We start from the raw sequence: 23,336 nt of genomic DNA on the forward strand, positions 1-23,336 counted from the left end.
GACAATGGTCTGACAATAGGATCCAGGATTGTATTGCGGCCTCTTACAGCCGTTACACCTCTGATTATAGCTCTGTATGACCGTCCAAACTGTATCAGTATATAACTTTATACACCAGGTGTGTCCTAGTTCAATTTAGTTTAACTGTTATCGCACAACCTTACAGAAAAATCTAAATGAGCAACTTTTGGTCTGTATCCCCAGGACAAATCTGCTTTGGGAGGGATGTGTTTTTTTTTTATAAATACCTCCACTTCAAATTTAGAAATGTTAAAACCCACAGCATTAAGTTTTATTTAGAGAAAGACCACTTTATCAAGATTGCACATCGTGGGATATTATTGTACCTGCATGTATAACCGCTCAATAATAATAAAAGGACAATGATAATCGAACGCTTTAGAATAATTTATTAGGATTTTAAAATTCAAATTATCAGAAAGATAAAACAAGGGAAAAAAAGCATTGTTGTAAAGCTCGGCGGGGGACAGCCCGAATCTTGAGCTCACGAAGAGACCCAAGCTCCATTCAAAGCAGTGGCCCTTTTCTTTACATCAACACAACAAAAGACATCATTAAAATCAATATACAAGGGGAACAAGATCTCAAAACAGAAAAATATAGTTTCTTTTTTTTTCTTTTCTGAAAATAAGTCTTAATGCCGCAGAATTATCCACACGTCTGCCATTACCAATAATAGTACTATTTTCATTTGTAAGGTAAAAAATAACTTATTGCTTTATTGTAAGTTAAAAAGTTACAGTGTTGGTGTCCAGCAGTAGTTTTATGTCGTGTCCAAGGCGGTCTGACAGAGGAACTTCTGGCTGGATCAGGACGTTTTCTGCTGTGCTGAACATCAACCAGACTGCAGCAAGAAGGCTGAACAAACAGCCCACTTGTTTTTGCAAAAGGTTGAATTTGTTCCAGCTTTTTGAATCTTCCTGCCAGCCAGTGTCGTCTGTTCTGAGGTCAGAGCCGACTGGGAGCGAGACCCTGTTCCATTTCTGGTTCCCTGCCCAAACCCCCTCTGTTCACCACTACAGAGCAGCAACTGTATATAAACAACAATATGTCGCTTCCAGAGGAGCACACATTTAACAAACCTTAATATGAAATGGGAGAGAGTCGGGAGAGAAGAGCAGATGAGCCGCAATGGAGCAGGGTGATCTTTTTTTTTTTTCAGTACCAAAAAAAATGGCAATCAAATGCTCCTTTCGTTGCCATAAGTAGTTCCATATTACACCTTAATGTATGCGCACAAACACTCACTCACACACTCAGACGCAATCACATGCACCTTCAATAGCGATAAGAGGACAGAACATGATTGTGATGTTTTCTACAATTGCTTCTCTGAGAATGTCCTTCATTTGTTTTCACGGTGGAGTTCACCGCATAAAAGAATTTTTAAAAAAAAAACAATAAAAAAGAAAACATTAAGAAGTGAATCGCGCAAAAATATATATATAATATTTTCAAAAAAGAGGAAGTCAAATCAACCCCCCACCCCGTGAACCCCCTGATTTATCCTGTTAAAGGTTGTGATTCTTCCGTAGTCCGTCTTCTAAACCTGTTTTCATGAATATGTGAGAAATCTAGTTCATCCATGGTGTTAAAATGATAAAAGTCAAAGTTGCTTTTTTAGGAAGTAGAGCAAACAAAGTGATGAGTTTGTGAAAAAACGGTTATTTAACCGAGCAAATGTGCCAGACAAACTCCTGGAAGTTATATTTCGCAGCAGTCGACAGCGGTGCACTGGAGCTGACTGGCCGACAATGTACAAATATGCTATATGCATACTGATAAATGAAGTGAGATGACCACACATAGTAGTAGATGACAGCCAATAAAATAGCTGTTAACCCTTTCCAAACCACCCAATGACATGCGGGCCGGTTCAGTAACCCCTCCACCCCCCCAACCCAACATTTATGTACAATATCTTACAGGAAGACATAAAAACATTGCTTTAAAACCAATTACAGAATAAAATACCTTACAGATCATCATTATTATGTCAATATTAATAACAATATTACAAAGGTTTTGTTTTTAAAGACTACCAAAATATACATTTTAGTTGTTTTTTTCATGTTTCCGTGAGTTAAAAAGAGGACTTTGTTGGATTTTGTTCTTCTATTCTTAAAAATGGTTTTCAGACAAAGATCCATCTCGGCTTCTTCTCTCTCGGTTCACATCAGTAACAGCGTTGAAGGATTTCATGATGAAGCGACGTGTCACATTAAAATAAAACAATAATAAAAAAATCTAAATAGTCCTCTGCGAGCTGTCAAATGACAAACGTCTCCTCAGAGATTTTTTTTTTCTTTTTTTTGTTGCAGTTTTGTTGTCTCAGCTTCAGAAAAAGATCATGGATAACAGAGGAAGGGGGGGGTCTAGTTATTACACTACATGAGGACAAAAGAGGAGAGATGGGGGACGTTATGTTGAAGTGAGATTAGTACAGCAAAACAGAGTTCAGGATTTTAAAAAGATATTCAGTCGGTGGGTGGAGCCACAGGGAGCCCGGAGAGCCGGGAGGAGCCTGTGGCCCCGGCCAATCAGGTTGTGCCATCAGAGGGCAGCCAGTATTTTTGATTGGCTCGTCAGCAGAAGAGAGGCCCTCCCATCTTCAGTGTCCTGAGTCGTCTCAGTGGTAGCCATTAGTAAATGCAGTAGCCATCAGGGGCCCCTGGGGATACATGAGGGGATATACTTTCTATTAGGCTTGAGAATAATACGTGCACCCATGCATGAGGTGAAGTGTGTGCATCCTCGTTGTTGGGGCATATGACTTACCCCTAGACCATGACCAAACCCTGAGCTGGGGGCGGGGCTAGCTGCGCTGATGTAGCCGCCGACTCCTGAGTCCTGGTTGGCTGCAGCATACAAGTCAGCCATTGGTCCAGGGCTGCTGGTGCCCAGGAAACCAGCTGTGCGTGAAGGGGTGGAGCCTGAGAGGCAGAGGACACAAGTCAGGATCCAACACTAGAGGGCTTCTCACACACACACACTGAAGTCTAAAAATACTCTTTTATTTGTCCGAGAAGGACATTGTACACACATTCTACCTCAGGCGAGTGCATGCACAAGTACAAACATGATTCCTCTCACACACTCGTACCTCTAACCGCTGCTGCTGCTGCGGCTGCTGCCATTGGTCCATATGCAGTCAGGGGAATGGCTGAGGGTTACAAACAAAACACATTTATTTTGCATTGTCATTCTGGATCGCTCTCATATCAGAGCATGAGTCACCACCTACAGCTCAGTGACGGCTGATTCGACATCTGTGCAAACACCTGTCTTGTGATTTCAGTCCAGCTGGTGGAAGGGGCAACTTCTAAAACTAACTGCACACAACATCCAATCAAATCTGATATTAGACTTTTTTAAATAATAATGCTCATGATAAAAACAAGAAGGATTATAAATGAAGTACACCTCAGAGCCACTGGGCGGCAGTGTTAAGACTGTTTAATCTTCTTGTTTATGCACTGGATGGATCCACATACACCCTAAGGCTGAATTAGGTAGCCTGTAATTAGGGTGAAATAGGAGAACATAAGATTGTAAGAGGCAGTTTATACCTTTCCAAATTTGGTAAACTGCAACAAATTTAATTTAATACGATATTAAAAATGTATTTATAATTAGATTCTTTATGTAATTTATTTTAATGCCATAAATAACTTTTTTTGTATATAATTATTACACATTTAATATCAAATGTAACTTTACATTAGGTTTGTATTCAGTTTATTTATGTCTTTAATTGATTTTTTTTTACAATTTCACTTGAATTACATTTATTTGTAATCATGTTCTTATTATTTAAATTACATTTTCACCCTCCCTTATCTTATCTTGCGCTCTGCAGCTTTTGGAAATATGATCTGGTCCATTGTTCTTGTAAACAACCGTACTATTCTCATCGAAGGCATCGTGAACGAGACACCTGAATACATAGTTTGATGTGATATGCTTCTTTGCTTTGTCGCCAGCACTTTCATTTGACTGTCTTTGGCTAAAAAGCTTTTTCTCCCTGAGCCACTGACCTGCCAGCTCTTGGGGGTGGGATGATGTCATGAGGGGGGTCCTCTCTAGATGGAATTCTAGAAACGGAGAAGGTCAAGAGAGAGCGCTTTGTAAATACAGTCACCATCCACTGGCCAGACTACAAAGCCACACACAAGCACAGCAAGTTAAACATCGACTGTGAGGACAGGCAGGAAGGTGGGAGAGAGGAACAGGAGGGGCCACGGCCAAATGAAAGAGGTTACATAAGTAGATAAAACAACACAGAACAATATAAGGGAAGCAGCCAAATAATGGGCATTTGATGTATTAAAATATGTTATAGAATGTTGGGAAAGACGCATGAGAATTAAAAAAAGACGTCTTGCATGCTACAGCCATCACACTTTTCAGAAGACGTAAAGAGAGTAAATTAGATGTTTGATGTATACGGACTTACCTGGGAATTGATAAGTGTAACCCGGAGCCATTCCAGCCATTCCAGCCATGCCAGCCATTCCAGCCATTCCAGAGTAACTGCGGCTGGTGTAGGTAGTAGTCTGGAAACCTGGGTAGCCTGTTGAAAAGAACATTAAATGATGGGTTTAGTTAACGTGGCAGAATAGGTACATGTGAAGACATAAACAAATTATTAAATAGTTTTACCGAAAGAAAACGTGCCCACTAGGTATAGAATTTGAATAATACACCTTTACAGTAATCAATTTGAGAGTGCAACCATACATGCTGCACTTCCTGTTAGTCTCCTTTCAGCTAATTACCTCCGCTCTAATGCAATGATTATTACATCATTATATTTTTTATTTTGTCTAAATTTGTTTGGAGAAACTACCACTCAGTCATATTTAAGGGTGCAAAACTTGACATTTAAAAAGTATGGGTTCTCTTTCTCGTTATTTTAATCGGTGATTGACTGCTATTAGTTTCGCACTGAACCTCTGGATGAACTCACCAACTAGGGGACATATGATTATTTACGCTTCTACATTAACAGACTTTTTTCCTCTATTTCTTAAAGGTCTTAGTCACCAAAGGGGAATTACAAAGGAACCAGACCAGTTAATGTCTGGGTTTCAATATGAGACTTAGGGGCTACTGTTCAGTGTAGTAATGTTTAATGTCCAGTAGAGGGAGCCAAACCATCACCAACAGCACACAAAGCTCTCAGTCTGTTTTTCTCAATGAGGATGTTTTCAAACCATATTTCACTCCAGTGTGTAGAGCTCTGACGCCCTTCAGACTGTGACCTCTACATTTCTACATCATAAATCATAGCTTTGTTCACGTGAGATGAGCATGTAAGAATCTGCTCTGAGATTAATATAGACCAAATTTAAAAAGGCAATTTTAGTGAACTGAAATTTAATCCTTATATTTGATTTGTGAAATCAAAAAATGATAACGTGTAAGGAGCCACAGAGGACATTATGCATGTGGCATGGTTTTCCTTTAGTATTGCAGCATACAGACAAAGAGGACTGAACTGGTTTACACTAAGATTTGCATTTAAAGGTGAAACTGGGGAAAGGTGTTTTTAGCCGGCTGCTGACCATAAATAATGGGGAATTATTTAGACAAATTGCCATCAAACCTTTGTCTGGTGACAAATGTTTGGTTAACGGGCTTTGTTTTTAACGAACAAAATAAAAAAAGGTTTTCATTTTCTGGCAATTAGTCTGAATAACCTTTATTTTAAACACATTACTTATCGTGACATTAGGGTAATATATGTTTTATAAAACCACCCATACATGTCTTTCTGTTGTGTTAAGTTTATGCAGCCACGTCTCCTTTAAAATGTTTTCCCATCTGTATTTTCTAGCAGATTACATTTGTTTGGATATATTCCAGATATGCTTCTAATCAAAGTCCAAGAACAGAGGTGAATGGGGTTCAATGGGTTCGTCAAACAAAAACAACACTGTCACCTAGGAAACCAGTGCTTGAGTCCTTTTTAAACCAAAAGTAAAGAGTGATTTATTTTTCATTTACATCTGTAAATGACGCAATAAAAAAAGTATTAAACACAACTACTTTTTAATCCAAATCTAACCAAATCGTTTTTTTAAAAATTGTATTTAACAAAGCTAAACAACGCTTTACTTGATGCGTTATTGGCAGAGCAGTTTAGCTGTATATGAACATTATTTCTTAGGAGACAGGGTTGGTTTCTGCTCTAAACTACAACACCTACTGCTTATGAAAAAAACCTTTAGGGAGAACAGTGCCCTATGGTTTATATTTATAGATCTTACCCAGCATGCCGATTCCCAGCATGAAGGCGTCCATCCCATAGGGCATCACTCTGGAGCGGCCTCTGGCTGAGCCTGTCGGCGTCATCACCTCCTTGGGCTGGGCTTTCTTACACTCCACCTAAACAACAGGAAACCAACATTTATTAATCATTTTAATCAAAAATACAGCGAAAGACACAACTACACTTCGCCAACTCTTAAACAAAGGACACACCCTGGCAGAAAGCTAAAAGCAGCTCAAACAAATGAAATATATATTATTGATGATGTGCGTACCATTTTGTTGTTGATTTCATGGAAGTGGATCTCGCACACTTTCTCCACCACGTCTTCATTCTCAAAGGTGACAAAGCCAAAGCCTGGAAGACACACAAACAGAAACGTTTGTTTATGTTCACGATGCCCTGCAGTTTGTGACCAAAACAACCCCATAATGTTTCGTAAAAGCACAGAATTTTCCATTTAAATAAATCCTTACCAAGACTATATTTATACTTAAACATTTGACCAGATTTGTTATTCCAGAAATGTTGTCAAACCCTACAGTAGACACACTAAGACCGTCACAAGCAGTGTTTTACCCCATAGAGCATAACGCTGTCAGACCAGGCGTGGCGTTCCCTGTCAATCAAGCTGTTGGCATCAGACAGGACGAGGCGTGGTTCACCAAAAAAAACAAGCCTAGATTTACTGTCCTCTCCATTATCACACCCAATTTCTCTTACTCCACCCCACGCGTTCCCTTCTCCCCCTTTCCTTATGTCTCATTAAGTCACATCCTCGGCTGTTATGCTCCTGACCCCGCACCGCGACCCCCAGCGGGAGCCGCACTTCGGACTCGCTGAGAGAAGACAGAGATAAATTGCGTTCTATCCATTTCATTTGAGAAAAGAAAACTGCATTTTCTTCACCCAGTGCCTCTATCACGCTGTTTCTGCTTTGCTTTCTAAGGGACATGTTTGTAGGTATCCTTACGTAGTGTGTCGGCACATATTAACATAGTGTGTGTGTATCATGACCTCACATACGTACCTCTGTGCCTGTTGGTTGTTTTGTCAAACATAAGCATGGCATCATCAACCTGCGAGAACAAAGCAAAGAATAGATGAGCTTCGACACACACACACACACGCACGCACACACACACACGCACTAACACACACACAGCATGGGGTGCCATTGTCCCTCTTTAGCATTTGACTAAGAGGGGAAAACAGATGGAGATTGTGGAAGGCAGAGAGGGAGGGGTGGCAGGTGACAAAGGAGGAAAGAAAAGGAAGAATGAGAAATGAGGGAGGGGGGGAAAACACTGTATAAAAATAAAATGAAATCCAATCTATCAAGGTGAAAAATAAGTGACTGTTCCCCGCTCGCTGAGGGAAATTCTTTCCCATTCTTTGCTGTCTTTCTCACAAACTCCTGTCTCTCCCCCCCCCCCCCACACTTTCACACTCGCTGTCTTTCTTTCCCCTCTCCACAAAGTTTACTCTTCCCATGGAGACCCTGTAAAGAATTTCAATTAGAAGAAGAAGAAAAGCCCCCCCCCCTGCTCTCTTCCCAACTAATTTCAATGAAAAGAATGGAGGGAAAAGAGGAAAAGTGAGGGAGAGAGGGCATGTGACAGAAAAGGAGAAGCTGATAAATTATGGGGTGATAAAAAAAAAGATAGAAGGTGCAGTTTTGATGGAGAATAAATGAACATTTTGGATCAGAGGCTGTAGAACAAAGTGAACCGAGGTCTTTGTCAACACGCTCGCCTTTCATTCTTCTTGTCCCTCCACTTTCCTTTTTGCACTCACTCCACTGCCCTATTCATATTCCTCCTCCTCCTCCTCCTCCTCCTCCTCCTCCCCCATTTCACTCTCCCTCCCTCACTTGTCCTTCACTGGCAGGAAAGTTAGCAGCTTCTGTGAAAGCTCTGACGTTGTGAGGTGAGAGAGAAGCCAAGGCCTGGGATCTCTGTGAACATGTTGTGTTTTTTATGTCATTTGAAAGTATTGTGACGACATTTACAAAAATCTGCAGCACAGATCTCCTTCTTTACATGGAGACGTGTGGAGTATGACTACATGTCTATTTTCATTAGGCAGCATGCACTGAAACTCACACCGGGGTAACATGAGTGGCAGAGGCCGTCCGATTTCTGACCTTTACTTCAGATGACAAACACATCCTGGTTGCGAGTGAACGGTTTGTAGATATTCCTCAGCAACCGATGATCAGGGAGAGGATCAAGGTCGCCTCGACACCCTCCTTGAACCTTTTAACTCTCATCCTAGTCAACATATAGCTCGGCCACACACACACCCAGAGCACCCCCCCCCTCTCTCTGTCCTTCATTCAGATTTTACCCTCCTCCTCCTCCTCCTCCTCCTCCTCCTCCTCCTCCTCCTCTCATCTCATGCTTTCCACCCTTCCGGTCGTCCAAACTCAATGACACAGCAGAGGGTCGGGGAAACAGGACAGTAAGTCGACAGCTGCGAGCCAACATGTTATCATAAGAGTAGAGTTACACGCACCGCTAGCCCTCCTGTTAGCATTAGCAGCGTCTATTCTGGAAGGGATGTTTAGCGCAGCCAGTTCGAGGAGCTTTGCAGCGCCGAAGCCAGAGAGAAAAGACAATATGCCGTGCTAACGCTGTTCACCTCATTGTCTTTCATTCGAACACAATGGTGTGCCGGCTTGAGAAAGATCCCGTCACGTGTGCGAGCTTATGCTTTGGTCGCACACCAGCCTCTGGCCCTTGCCAAAACCAATAAGAAGAAGACGATCTCCGATGTCCACTGCCCGGGGTGCTGTAAGACAATCTGATTGGATAGCTGTGGGGGTCTGAGATTGGCTTAGCAGCAGATCAGTCGCTAACTAGTCCGCGTGCATGCAGAGAGTGAAGAAAAGTTAAGGTCATATTCTCATGAAGTTCTGGTGTACCTTTAAAAACATGGCTCAGCTGTGAGCATGCGCAGATCTTTTCCGAGAGCCCCATTAAAAATATCCAGTTCTTAGTGAAGCGTGCAGCTATTGTCCGAAGCGTTTGCTGACAAGTCCATTACACTTTCTGCGAGATTATGAAAGGTGGCATTCACATTTTTCCCCCCTTCTGTCTCCTCACATCTCCCTCTTTCATTCTTTCCTCTCTCTCCGGCCATCTCTCTCTAAACAGGCCAGCAGACAAAGTGTTCAGTCAAGCCTCATAATCGCCAGCTCACATGGGTGAGTGGAGTCCTAACTTTTCCCGTCTGCCCTGTCCATGCTGCATTTTTCATCTTATCCGCTCCTTCATTTGCTTTCTGCTCTGGCCTATTCTCTCAGTAGATTTTCGAGGAGAGGGATAGTAATGGTAGTTTTCCATGCAAGGTACTTCCAGGAATGCAGTGCACGGTAGAAGGATAACAAGCGTGACAACAGGGATCTCCTTTGGGTTTAGCATCATTTACTGCAGGAACAGAATGCCTGACATGATAATTATCAAATGATCTCACTGTTTTGAATAGTTTAAACAAAAGCTCAAAATAGAGGAAGGGGTTCTTAACCCACACCAGACTTTATCCTACAAACATGGCGGTTGTAGTCCTATTGGCTTGAGGGATATTCAACAGCAGGAGCTCAGAGGCATCCAGTTAGGAAACCGCACATTAATGCATGCCTTTAGGTTTCAGTCCAAAACACCTGATGTGTCAGCACAGCAGCCGTTACAGTACGGTCCAATGGAGTCTGTGTCGGTGCGTCTTCACAAGTACACTCCAAAATAAACAAACGACAGCAGATATCAAAGAGTTTCAGAAAATGCATAGTGCATTCTGTGTTTTCCTTTACAAGGCGGTGCCACAGTTTGAAAATAAACAGGACGCCGAGTCTTACTCCATCCTAACCTGCACCTTGTAACCAGGCTCAGATAATAAACAAGAAATACCTCCCGCTCAGCAGGAATGCACTGTGGGATTGGCGCTATCCATGATACAGCTTTGGTCTCACGTGTCCAAACAGTCCAAATATTCCCTCATCCTGCGGAGGGAGTGTTGTCTTAGATATGAGCGTCTGTGATCACCAGGGAGAGCTGTTTCGCCACAGAGCTGCCATTTTATAAAAACACAAACATGTCACAACATGCCCCTTACAATGAGTTCTTAAAGTGTGAAGGTCACACGTGGGATCCAAGACAACCAGGACCCACATCACAGATTTATAAGTGCATTTCGAACACCTCAAATATGGTTAACAAGAGTCAGAGGCCAGCTGAGAGAAAACACAGCTACGCACACGGCAGAAGGAGGTCGGTGCTATTCATTTCTTCCAATCCATTAGGCCGACATTCTGAAGCCATGTTTAATTTCAGACTATTTTTATGCTTACACCAACAACAGCACAGCCACACACTTAAGTGTTTGTGACAACTGGATCGCTGGCTGTGAGTCTTGCAGTCTGCACAAATGTATGCAAGCTTGCCTCCCATGGCAGCCATGCCACTGTCACACGTTCACGCACGCACACACCCTTCTTTCCATTCATGCAAATGCACACTCCTTAGACATTTTGTTTTTTAAAGGAAACAAAAAAAAAAACACTGGATTACAGTGGGACAATGGGCGAAAGCAGGTCACCACGGCAACAAGCTGAGAGCAGGGTGTGTGTGTGTGGGATGGGAGGGTGTCTGAGGTAGTGATTTGGGGTAAGGTGGGGGCGGTCGGGGGGTTTGTTACAGGAGCAGCTGTTGCATGTGATTAGTTGATACTGAAGAGTCTGGACTCAAACACTCCCCAGCCTCCCAAAGTGGAGCTGGCTAAAGAGTAACCCAACATGTCACGCATGATGGACACTTTGATACGCGTATGGCTCATCAGATGGGTGTTTTCCCCTTTCAGAGCCACCTCACTATCTCAACATTCCTACTTTTCTCTGCCCTTCAACCCCTCAGAGCGCCCCTCCCTCTCTCTCTACAGGGGGTTGCTTCTTCCCTTTCAGACCCCCGCCATCTCCCTCTCCTCCTCCCCTCCTCTTGCTGCTTTTTTTTTCTTCCTGCCTCTCCCCGGCCACTCATCTGTCTCCACAGCATGTGTTTGCCTTTCACCAAATTTCATTCAAAGGAGCTGAACAGGACAAATGGAGAAGCCAAAAACACTGAGATGTGATTATAAAAGAGCAAAATAGCTAACAAGAGATAAACTAACAGACTAACTAATAATGTAGCTAACAGTAACAGGACTTTCCTTTGTTTTAGTAGTTTCTCTCTTTCACTGTTCTCTTTTCCTTTCAATGATTGATGTTGTAAATTAGGCCGCTTTTGCAGTATTGTGTTCCAACTAAAATGAAAAGCGGGCAAAGAATATAACGGGCAAGTAAAGCTTTGGGGAAGCTGACAGATGTGAAAAGTATAACAATTACTGATTAATATAATATATCAAAGACGGACACAATGTTATAGCTGTGTTTCCCAACAAGGGTACCCCAGGGGCTACTTCTGCTGTTGCCAGGGGGTATGTGGAGAAATTGTGGAGTAGATTGTGAAGTAATTTGATCAAATTGAAATGTCGATGTCATATAATGGTTGAAATTGTGAACATAAGCTAATAGCAATGGATGAACAGTTTAAATAGTTAGTTAGTGGATTGAAATAGCTAATGAAAGAAATTGTAAACAGATAAGAGTGATTGTTAAACTGTTGAAATAGTTAACTTGTGGACAAATGATTGAAATAGCTTAATGGTAAATGGTTTAAACTGTGAATATTAGCTAATAGCATTGACTAAATGGCGGAAATAGTTAGCTACTGGACAAACTATTGAGATTTCTAAAAGGAAAATAGTTGAAATTGTGAGCTAAATAAAGTTAGCTAAAGAGCTGAATAAAGTTAGCTAGGGAAAAACAATTCAAATAGCTTATGCTCTGATGGTAACAAAAAGTTAAACCGGCCCTTCTGCAGCTGCAGGTATAAACGCAATCTAACTAAATCCACCTGAAAAATCGGTTTAATTGTATAAAGAAAATATTGTAACATTCAGTATCATATCCACCATCATATCATTATTAGTTGATGTGAACAGATTTGTAACGTGATGTCGGGGGGGGGGGAAAGGTAGGAAAGCGCAGCACTAGAGATGTAAAAGGGAACGGCTACAAATAGATACCAGCTTTGTGTATAGTATACCTTTCCAAACTGGTCGAAGTAATGCTTCACATCTTCGATGGTGGTATTGACTGACAGTCCTCCGACAAAGATCTTCTTTGTCCTGGTCACCAGCTAGCAACACAGAAGAAGGCATCGTTTACCACTAATCACATTAGGCAGGGGGTGGATGTTGGTGATAAAGAGACGTTGTGTTTGTTGGCGTTTATTTCATCTCAGGGGTTTCTGAAAGCTCTTCTGAGCATTCAACCTAATTCACTTCAGTTTAAGATCTTTTACATGTATGGTTTGGAGGGGTGAGCGTGCATACAGGTAACCTCTGTGTGTAGGCATCCACATGTGTGTGTGTGCCAGGACAAACATTAGTGTTAGTGTGTGAGTGCATGTGTGTGTGTTTAAGATGTCGGCTGCTGACGGTCGGGGGTTGGGTAGGGTCAGGGTATTGGGTCACGGTGTCAGGCTGGACAAGGGGATTGCAGCTCCTCTTTGGTAATTTGCCTAACTCTAATCCCAGCCAATCAGGGCTGAGTGATGAGCAGTGACATATGACATCATCACTACGACTCCTCACCATTAACTCCTTCAGGGTGCACTCACCTTAGGCTGAGCCCGGCGGGGAAACGCCACCTTGGGGTCGATCTGTTGAGGAGAGATAAGTTAGGATGAGATTTAAAGAGGAAACGATAAAACATGTCCGTCCTTGTCTGTAATGAGCCACACAATCCCAGGCATCCTGCTGTGGATTTAAATGAAGTTCTGATGTTTGATGAACTGTGACGATTGTGATAGGCCGGCGTATTACAGATATTAAGGGATTCTATTAGAAGTGATATTTATTTGAAGTTAGCTTAACAATCCTAATGTTTGTAGACGCACTGCTCTTATAATATTCATGATAACTGCAAGATAAACACATTTTTATAAACAAACAAAAACTAATGTCTTTAAATACTCATTATCTGGCCTTATTGAAACCAATTGTATGCATCAAAGTGGTAAGCCTTCCCTTTGCCCCAAACTGGGATTTCATAACGGTACAAATGCAATGTTATCAAACCAAAGGAAGGAAATATTTAATATGTCAAATGATGGTGACATGTAGTACATTTATTTTGGAAACAATGCCCATCACAGTTCCTCGATGTCAAAGGGGATGTCTTTGAATGTCTATGTTAAGTTAAATGATACAAAACCGAGAAATAATTTTTGCATGATTAATTACTTTAAAGGTAAGGTAGGTAAGAATGGAGAAACCAGCTTGAGTGCGCTAGAATTTGAAAGTGCGCATGCGAAAAAAATCTGCCCCTTCCTTCAGACTTCCTTACAGAGTCCCTCCTCCAACACACACGAACGCGCACATGACCAATGAGGGCACGAGATAAGTTTGTGCACAGATGGAAGGCTGACAGGCAGGTAGGCCATCCACTTACTTTAGCCGGGCCGAGGCAGATGATTGGTCGTGCTTTTTACAGTACTACGGCTTCCACAGATGACATTGTTTTATGTATTTATTGTCAAAGAGTTTCATGTATTCTTTGCTATCGGGATGTGAAGAGCATTCCATGGAATACAACAAAAAGTGTTTCTGAAGGGAATTACCTACCCCACCTTTAATGATTAATCGATTACCAAAATATTTCCCATTTTCTTCTGTCAACCAACAAATTGATTTGTAGGCCAATCGATGCAGCTCGGTTGCATGGCTAGGCACGAGTACATGTACATTATTTATTTCGTATGTTTTGTAACTAAGACCCCAAACAGAGTGTCTTTTCTTGAAAACATGCTTTTGAGCTGCTAATGGCTCAGGGTTTCCATAACCTCAAACAAATATTGCTGTTAAAAAAAGGTTCAACTGTAGAACAAATATTTTCCCTGTCTTTTCTGAGACTGCAAGGTATATTTCTTCTTACCCAGACAACCGCCATTAAATTGAATCCCCCAGCTTAAGTACCTTTAAGCAAAGACACCAAAACTCTACCTTTTCCGGATATGATGTTCAGTGGCTGATCCTGGGCATGTGTACACAGCATTTTGCTCTGGGCATCAATGAACTATCACACTGTTAACTAACTAGAATTACAACACAGAGTCTCTAAGTCTGAAGTTATCTGAAGGCCTGCATGTCCAGAAATAGAACGTATGCTAATCTGCCAGTATGTATAGTAGGCCCTTGTTTATGCAAGCCCCAAAAAATCCAAACACACCAGCCAAACAAACAGGCGTATGGAACAAAATACACAGTGAGACGTGAATACGTACATTCTCTAAATTGTGCTTAGCGACACAACTAAAAGCATTTGTATCCACAAACTAGAAAGAGCAGGGCAGTCTAGCATCTAAAATGAGCATGACATATTCTGGATACATTTTATACGGATATATGTTTTTTTAAATCTCACAAATCCAGACAGCCTCCATTTTGGATTAGTAAAATTTGACTGTATCCATATTTCTCCCAAGTGGAATGTCTCAGCAGTGGTCAAGGTTAGAGATAAAATTAGAAGCAAATGAGTTTTGAATGTGCTGGCCTTTAATAATGCTAAATATGCAAAGCCTAGCCTGGCATTTTAAATTTGTGAGGAATCTCGTGTTATTCTCACTCAAGCTGACACGAGAGATGATTTTAGGTCACAGGACCTTGTAGTGTATTATGGTCTTAGAGTTCCATCTTTATTCTAATAATTGGATGTGAAGCAAAAGCCCTTGTGTCTCACACAGCCGCTATCAGAGGTATTGAATTGATATTGGCAACTAAAAGAGAGCCTATCAAATGGCCAGAAATATGCACTTATAATGTGAACAATACACGCAATAAAAGCGAGCGTGTTCATTCAATATTCTACCAATCCTTTCATCTCTTTGCTGTGATGAATGCCTGCTTTTGATGACAAGTCTACGGACTCAAATATCCTTCGAGGACCTTTAAGTACCACATATTTAACACTGCTTGGAGAGCTCGGCCGCTGTGTAACTAAGATGCAGCTGCAGCGTCCTTGGAAGGGATTGCAGAAGGTCTTTGCCCGTTGAAGTGGGGCACAAAGACGAGATGAGTCATGTCACCTCCAGCTGGTCTGAGCACAAAGACAAAGGTGACAAGGACACGCAAAGCCACTAGCGGCTATTGGCAACAGCAGTGCAACAACAGAGCGCACTCACAAACAATGACCACACTACAGCGTTTCTTACAGGATCTGCGCTTAGTGGCCCAATGTAATATATATAATAGATGTGTAGTGGCTTCATACTCTATGATTACCAGCACAGTGACCTTTGTACCACTCGCTTTTCATCAGAAAAATGACACAAATACTGTAGAGGGCTAGTATAGATCTAGCCATGTCTCTATACAACAACACAATAGAAGCAAGAAATGAAAAAGAAAGGAGAATCTGCAGTGACCTCTAAAAAATAACACAACAGCAGAATCACACTAATAATACACAAGGCAGCAATGTGACTATTCAGGATTAAATATTGTGCTGCAATATAATGAAAAACGCATATAAACTTTAGAAAAAAGCCCAGGTGTGGTTGGGGAAAAAACATTTAAACCAAACTAGAGGACAGGTGTTAGCCTGAGGCCATTGTGCTGCGCAGACACAGACCGTGAGCTGACAATGACAGCAGTCACAAACCAACTCTCACATTAGACTAGACTGCAGTCACGTACAATGAAAACTCTACAATATCAACCTAAAATCTGTTTTCACAAGCCGATACAAACACAACAAGAATCCTAATCACTAAGTCTCACTAAATAGTATAATCACAGCATGTCGTGATGTTGAAATCAGTCGCCTTCCAATGTGTCGTTGTGAGATGCAGTTGTTCTTTTTTGCTTGGAAACAGTATTTGTTTTACTCTAAGGCTCAACTACCAGTATTGGACAAGGCTGGACAATAAATTACTTGTATAGCCAGTATCAGTAGAGAAATCACAGAATATAACTATGCTTCCTTCTTTTATTGGTGCCCTCGTGCTAGTTCCATTTTAATTTGTTAAACCAATGAATGTTGGAAACAATTTCCATTCATTTCTTTCCCCCAACAAATAATTCAAAGTAATATCTTTATTTTGATCTTGTACGACTTTATCGAATATTTGTTCTCTTATTGTGAGCCCAATGTAGATATCATATCCCAAAATTAAACTTTATTAAAATGTAAATTAAATAAAAATGTGTTGATAAAATTGCTGGATTTTTTCGGCTTATCCAGTGAATGAAACGTCATCACATCAATGCGATGTTATCAGGGCAATTAAAGGGAAAGATCCCGTTGTATAAACTGTGGCGAAAAATAGGTTAAAAAATGTATGTCTCGTTGTATATTTTATCAAAAATGTGCACCCAAATATCACATGTTATCAAAACACCAATATGTCATAGCTTTCTAATCATCAAGAGCTCTTAGTCTAAAGAAGGTTACCAACTATACTAGGTTAGGCCTAATGGAGTATCTGTAGTAGTGCTACTACTGCTACAGTCATGCCATGCTGTTAAAAATCATTCCACTTCAGCGACATAACAGAATATATCTAACATGTGATTTCTACATCCGGCTGTACTCGGAGAAAGGCTATAATAAATGAAAACTAAAGCATCTATCAGACTGGCGGATTAGCCTCGAGGAAGACGGATAGGCCACAAAGCAAAAGGTAAAAGGACTTAGCCAGGTCACTGTTTGCAACACTCAGAAATAGCTCTTCGGAGGCTTGACATTTGAGAAGTCTTAATCAACACAGTGGGGAAAATGTATCCACTGGTGAATTAAAGTTGCTCTTTCCAGACTGACGAGGAAGAGTTATGACTGAGTGTTCGTGAAATGGTCTGACTAACATCCTGCTTAATGACATCCAACCTCCGCTCAATCTAAGCAGCACAGTGACGGCAGAGCCTACGATATGATTTTAGTGGTTTAGCTTTGAAGACTAATCTACGACCAATAGTCACCTCACGTGGCCCAGCGCGTCCAACAGTGTAACAAACTGAAAAAACAAAAATAGGACGTCAAATCGATAGAGAGAGAGAGAAGGAGAGTTAAGATGAGAAAGCACAGGGAGAAAGGAAAGGCATTCATTTGGAGTCGGCCCGAGAAAGTGGGCCTGTCCAGTGTCGCGGTGCAGCAGGGCCGTCCCAGCAGGCAGCCCCTCTGATTTCATTAATTAACAGGACAAAGAGTACAAAACAGATGGGCCCGTTGAGGAACTGGGGCTCCCGAGCTACCCTTTACAGGCACACATATACATACAATCACAGTCCCTCGCATAATGTAGCACAAACATAAATACAAACACATGTACATAGTGACACATACATGTAATTAAAAGGGCAACAAATAAAGAACAAACCAACTCACAACAAGTGTATTGCCATCACAAAGTCACATATAGACATTAAAGGCCAACTCATTCTTGCAACAAAATGGCAAACACTGATGAAAAGGCACCACGGGCTGTCCCATTATGAAGATATAATCAATATAAGCTAAACAAAAAGCGATAAACAGAAAAGGAGACAAAAGGACTTTGGCATGTCAATGCATGCACGCAGAGAGAGCGAGAGACTCGGGTTGGGCTCAGGCCAGCGGGGTCAATCTGCACAGCTGAACAATGGCACAGTAATTAGTTAACGAAGCTCACTAATGAGGACCCCCCCCCCAAAAAAAACTCAAACCAAACCCCAACCGTGTAACCTTACTAGGGCGCCTGGCCAAGACGGATGTATATCGTGACAATAGGGGGGGTGGGGTTGCGGAGAGAACCCTGGATCCACCTTCAGAGCAGGACCAGGCTTTATCCCCTGATCTGACGCCACGCATGGACCTTCGGAAGTTCAATCCAGTTTGTTTCCCTCAATCGGATTAGTTGCTTTACAGATCTATACTAATTACAGCACGGGAAGCTGGGCCTGCCCCGCTCTCCTCCACCTTCTCCATCCCCCATCTCCAGTTCTGTCCACGTCAGCACAAACAGCTAATCTCCAGTCAGGAGCGAGGAGCCGGTGCTAGCATCTAAACTCTCCACTAACCAGGTGATTTAGACTGTGGTGACAATGGTGGACCGAGGCTTACATGATGTTGTTACAGTGCGGAGGTAAAGCAGCTAAATTAGCACCATGCTGATGACCACCACTGTACCTTCACCGGCGACGGTGCGAAAAGCAGCAATTACCACCTACTGTAACACATTTGGAAAGAGGGCAGTCCTGTTTACTTGGTGTAAAAGGGAAAGAAAAAAATCTTCTGCATGTTTCCTATTTTTACAATTCCTTCTTATAAAAGGTATTTTCATTTTATTGGCGTTACACTTGGGTGAGGAGATATTTTTGGATAAGTACTAATAATAATTAGCATGTCATCCCACACAACTAGCAAAGCAATCTCAGGTATTTCTTACTGGCTAAAGAAATACGATTACAATCATAAGATTTAAACCACATACAATCATGTTTTTGCCGGACAAATTCACATAAACAACCCTCTGTCTCATCTGCAAACTCTAACGCTGTAACTAGTCTATACAATTTATAACTCGCTAAAATCTGATATCACCTTTTTCTGAAAGAATGAGAAGACGTGGCATTACGGCTCTCCTCTTTTCTTCCCGGTCAATTATTTCCTCGGAGAAAACAAATACCAGTTGTGCCCTTCTTCTCTGTCCAGAGAAAAACGACAGCACACTATCGCCCTTAGGCTACACTCTACCCCGACAGGAAATCTAACCTCCTACCAAAACAAAAACCTCCCTCTAATAACAATAGACAATCTCTTTCATTTGCTGCTTTTGAATTCTTCTTAGCCCCACAGGTATTGACTTATATTCAATCAGTGTTCAGTTTGTTGCTAATGTGGATACAATGTAAATGTTTAATACCACTTGTAAGCTCTGGTATGAACCCTGTACCAGTTCACCTAGTTTACTTCTCACCTGGCGTGTACCCTGTTGCTCTGTTACATCCTTTGAATTCACCTTTCCCTTCTTCCTTCTTCAGGCCTTGTAGCTGACAAACCAAAGGCTCAGCGTAAAATAAAATAAATCTGAGCATCGCGTATTCTTCCTCATTCCAGGGAGGAATGTCTTTCTCAAATCTCCTGCTGATCAAACAATAGTTAGCCTCCTCTGACTGTGCAGAGAGAGGGGGGGGGGGCAAGAGTCCAGGTGTGAGGGAGACACAAAGTACATAGAAATAAAATAATTAAATTGGGACAGGTGTTGGAGATGTTACAGAGAGTTTGACGCTGATCCCGTAAAGCTGCGTGTTATTCAAAATATTCAGTCCAGCAAGACAGAAAATGGCTCACACTTTACTCTACTAATAACATTTACTCTTGAAAGGCGTTTTTAAAAAAAAGTATTCATCTGATCCGTTGCGGAATTATCGGCAAGACTTCTAGTAATTTTGCAACAGTAAAATAGAATCAATGAAGTAGTCGAAGCTATTATTGGTATAGCACTTTCAAATATGAGAAGTTTGCAAATAAACTCACATAAAAATCTAAGGTCTTATTCCTAAAATGGAACAACAAAATGGCAACCCTGTTTATAAACAGCCTGGTAGGATAGTGGGAACACGGTGTGCCCCCCCCCCCCAGACTGCTGCCACAACAACCTGAGCAACCAAAGCTGCATTCGAGTGGTTACCATTATTACTGTTTAGCCTTACGTTGTGTTTTGGTTTATAATAGGGCAACGCCTAACCCCACCAGAGGCCTGCCAACCAGTGTTCCCATCACACACACTCTGGCTCTCTAAGACTACGTTTCATAGGTAATATGACTCAATGAATAACACTTTGCAGGAGCTCAAAACTGGCTTCCAAGCTGACAGATTACCAGCAGCAACGCTCATAAACCTCACAGCCACTGTGCAGAAAGATCCAACTTAACAATTCAAATGAAACATTAGAAACTACCACAAAGATTATAATATAAGTATAAAGGTCTATCGTGACATAACATTATCCGTGTGTGTGTGTGTGTGTGTGTGTGTGTGTGTGTGTGTGTGTGTGTGTGTGTGTGTGTGTGTGTGTGTGTGTGTGTGTGTGTGTGTGTGTGTGTGTGTGTGTGTGTGTTAGAGCTCTGCTAACCAACCGAGTGTCTTAAGTTAATGCAAAATAGCTGAGAAGTTGTTATGGAGACATAATTCCCATCAGGCTGTGCACTTAAAGCACTGTCTCCTGTGACTGGCGTCACCCCCGGCAACAGGCTTGCTCCAACAACTAACCAACTCTACCTTTTCTTCCACCCCTGGGCTCCGCCTGCCTCTCTGAGCCACCAATTTTCACTCTCAAATGATCCTATTGTGTGTCTGTGTGGTTACGAGAGGCCACAACCTGACTGAAGACACACCCAGAGCCATTCCTACAACTCATCTACATGACCAAGACAGCCACATTCACACCTTCCACGGATATTTAAATCTGAGTCAGCAGCTTTGAGTCAAACGCGAGGATTCACGCACATCTAACCTGTCACTGGTTAAATTATGTAGCTAAAAACAAGCACAGTGTGTGCTCTGACCTCTGTGTGGGAGCCGATTTGTCCCGTTTACCCACATTTAAATCACTGGTGTAGGAGGGGAAATCACAGATCAGAGTATAGTTGTTCAAACAAACAGAGCGGCCATTTCAATATTTGAATTTATGTGGACCTCACAGACAACTCCTGCACACACACAACTATTTTCTTTCCACTAACTTCCCCCCCGAGATTTACCACTAAAAAAACTAGTGCTGATACTTTTCTACGAGGAAAAAAAAGTAGAAAAAAACTCTGCATAAACCCTGTGAGGGTTTAGCAGGGGCTCCTACCCCATTCAGGTCCCCAGGTAACCATGGCAATGAAGACCAAGAAAGAACGCTTTCATGTTGGCGCCCTGAACCAGGATTTGGAGGGGGAAATGAGCAGGGAGAGGAGGGGGGGGGGGGGGTGCTCCAAAACGCACTCCTCACTCAACTTTACAAGCCATACGGTGGGAGGCAAAATGCACCGGGGGAAGAAAAAAAACATGCTACACAGAAATTGGAAAAACCCAACATCCAGCTCTTCAAAAGGTAGAAACTCACCGTTTTGGAATCCAACTCGTGTCTGTTTTGCGCCAAAACCTTCTCCACTCCGTCTTGATCTGCGTATGTTACAAACCCAAAGCCCCTGCGAAAAAGAAAAATAAGAGAAATTCAGAATCAGAAATGCAAAGTTTGGGCATAAACAGCCCCATGAAAGAGCATGAGGCATCCAGTGATAGGACGGCGGAGCGCACACGCCTCCTTCTTACCTCGACCGCTTGGTAACGGGATCCCGCATCACCATACACTCCTTCACCTCGCCGAATTTACAGAAGTACTCCTTCAAGCCCTCTGCGAACACAGCAAAAGGGGGACACGGTTAAATAAATCCGTAAATCTGACTTTTTTCCCCTACAGGCCCTGGTGAGGTGATGTGGCTGGAGAGAGACAATGGGGGACGGGCCGGACCACGTTGTGTTTGTGTCCCTCTCCAGAGACTGTACACTGGCCATTCAGCATAATAGCCCATTAAGGGACGGACCACAAACAAAGCTACTCGGTTGACGATCCATGTTTTGAAAAGGCGTCCAGCGAGAACACGGAACAAGAATAAAGTGTGTTCGTGCATCTGTCTCACACTCTTACAATAAATGAATGGATTCAGCGAAGTGCAAAAACAACACGCAGACGTGGTCATCCATATGAGCCGAACTTGAGCTTTAACGCTGAATAATCGATCACCTTTACTACAAATGCCCTTCTGTTATTAGCAGTGTATTGAGCGCACAGGGAAAGGCAGACAGTGTGTGCATGCATTTCCAGTGTTAATCTCCCTGCATCTCGGCAAATCTAAACCCTGAGAGCTGATCCTTATTGAATAGGAGGCTTTGATTTAACTATTTACGGTGTTTATTATTAACTTTGGGAAGGTAATATGCATGCTGTATGTGTAGAGGAGGAGTTAACAGTAGGCTTTCATTCAGACTTATTAAAGTAGCGTGCGGGACAGCTCACCTTGTGTCGTCTGCCAACTCAGACCCCCGATGAACATTTTGCTGAATGAGAGAAACACAAGCTGTAAGTCACACAGAATAGCGCGCCGTCTTTCCAGCACATGCACATTCAATAAGGGGGGGAGGAAAAGCTGGGGGGAATTATGTGTAATATCGCATCAATAAAGTAAGAAGAAAGCATCGGCCATGTTGCGAAGTCCCCAATCGGCCAGTCGGGGCCGTTATAATCCCCTAGAGAAGGGGGAAAAAGGAGAGGATTTTCCAGAGGATGGAGGTGAAGTTGCAATTGGGCCTGGTGGAGGAAAAGCAAGATAAATAAACAAACAAGAGGGGGTGGGGGGGAAACAGACGGAAAGCAGCAGTGCGTCTGTGTCTCCTTAGCTGAGTGGATCCATCCCACACACACATACACACACACACAGCGTGCTTGTCTTTTGTCTCGGCGCGGCTACGCTCCCGCACTGAACTCAACTAAAGTCCAAGGTGAACTCGAATCAGGCCGAGAGGCGAGCGAAATACATGCGGGCGGTGTGAGGCTTTTACCAGGGGTCGTGGGGGGAGTTGTCCGCGCCGGAGGACAGGCTGCTCTGGCTCCCTTCCGTATCCATTCCGCTCTCCGCTGGTATATTCCCGCACTGTGAGGCTAGGAGAGGCAGTGAAGCTCCACTGCTGCTGCTGCTGCTGCTCCAGACTCAGGGGCGGGCAGCGGAGAGGGGAGGTGGGGGTGGGGTGGCTCAGAAAGAGGAGGGGTGAGCGAGGAAAGCGCAGACACACACACACAAACACATACGCAGGCATACACGCTCAGAGATAAGCTCCGCCTCTACCTCGTTTTCCCGTAGCCTACCCCTGCCTCGGACCTCCCTCCCTCCCTCCTGCACGTTGCCTGCCGTTATTCATGC

At 42.6% G+C, this 23,336-nt stretch overlaps 1 protein-coding gene across 3 annotated transcripts; it reads right to left on the reverse strand.

Moving 5' to 3' along the window:
- Positions 1-393: 393 nt before the first annotated feature.
- Positions 394-23,158, reverse strand: LOC117446888 (RNA-binding protein Musashi homolog 1-like). 3 transcript variants are annotated; one of them, XM_034083375.2, is made up of 14 exons: positions 22,978-23,158; positions 22,436-22,476; positions 21,691-21,772; positions 21,482-21,566; positions 13,012-13,053; positions 12,436-12,528; positions 7,326-7,374; positions 6,570-6,652; positions 6,294-6,411; positions 4,478-4,594; positions 4,059-4,115; positions 3,125-3,184; positions 2,800-2,954; positions 394-2,692 (listed from the first exon to the last, which is right to left on the reverse strand). In XM_034083375.2, the coding sequence occupies exons 1-14, from the start codon at positions 23,040-23,042 to the stop codon at positions 2,651-2,653; spliced, it is 1,089 nt and encodes a 362-aa protein (XP_033939266.1). In that variant the 5' UTR covers positions 23,043-23,158; the 3' UTR covers positions 394-2,650. The 3 variants fall into 3 exon arrangements, with proteins under 3 accessions (XP_033939266.1, XP_033939265.1, XP_071059201.1); XM_034083374.2 differs by having other exon boundaries at positions 394-2,719; positions 22,978-23,157; XM_071203100.1 differs by lacking the exons at positions 21,482-21,566; positions 21,691-21,772; positions 22,436-22,476; positions 22,978-23,158 and adding exons at positions 17,369-17,403; positions 18,969-19,014 and having other exon boundaries at positions 394-2,719.
- Between the last annotated feature and the right edge of the window lie 178 nt (positions 23,159-23,336).

This window comes from Pseudochaenichthys georgianus, chromosome 5 (genome assembly GCF_902827115.2).
Source record: "Pseudochaenichthys georgianus chromosome 5, fPseGeo1.2, whole genome shotgun sequence".
Taxonomy (NCBI): Eukaryota; Metazoa; Chordata; class Actinopteri; order Perciformes; family Channichthyidae; genus Pseudochaenichthys; species Pseudochaenichthys georgianus.

Excerpts from the sequence above, each read along its gene's own strand:
- LOC117446888 (XM_034083374.2), bottom strand. The coding sequence starts at position 23,042 with ATGGATACGGAAGGGAGCCAGAGCAGCCTGTCCTCCGGCGCGGACAAC. Across the intron at positions 13,054-21,481 it reads ACGAGTTGGATTCCAAAACG|ATCGACCCCAAGGTGGCGTT; the intron begins GTGAGTTTCTAC and ends TCTCCTCAACAG. Across the intron at positions 2,720-2,799 it reads GGTTTGGTCATGGTCTAGGG|AAAGTATATCCCCTCATGTA; the intron begins GTAAGTCATATG and ends CAAGCCTAATAG.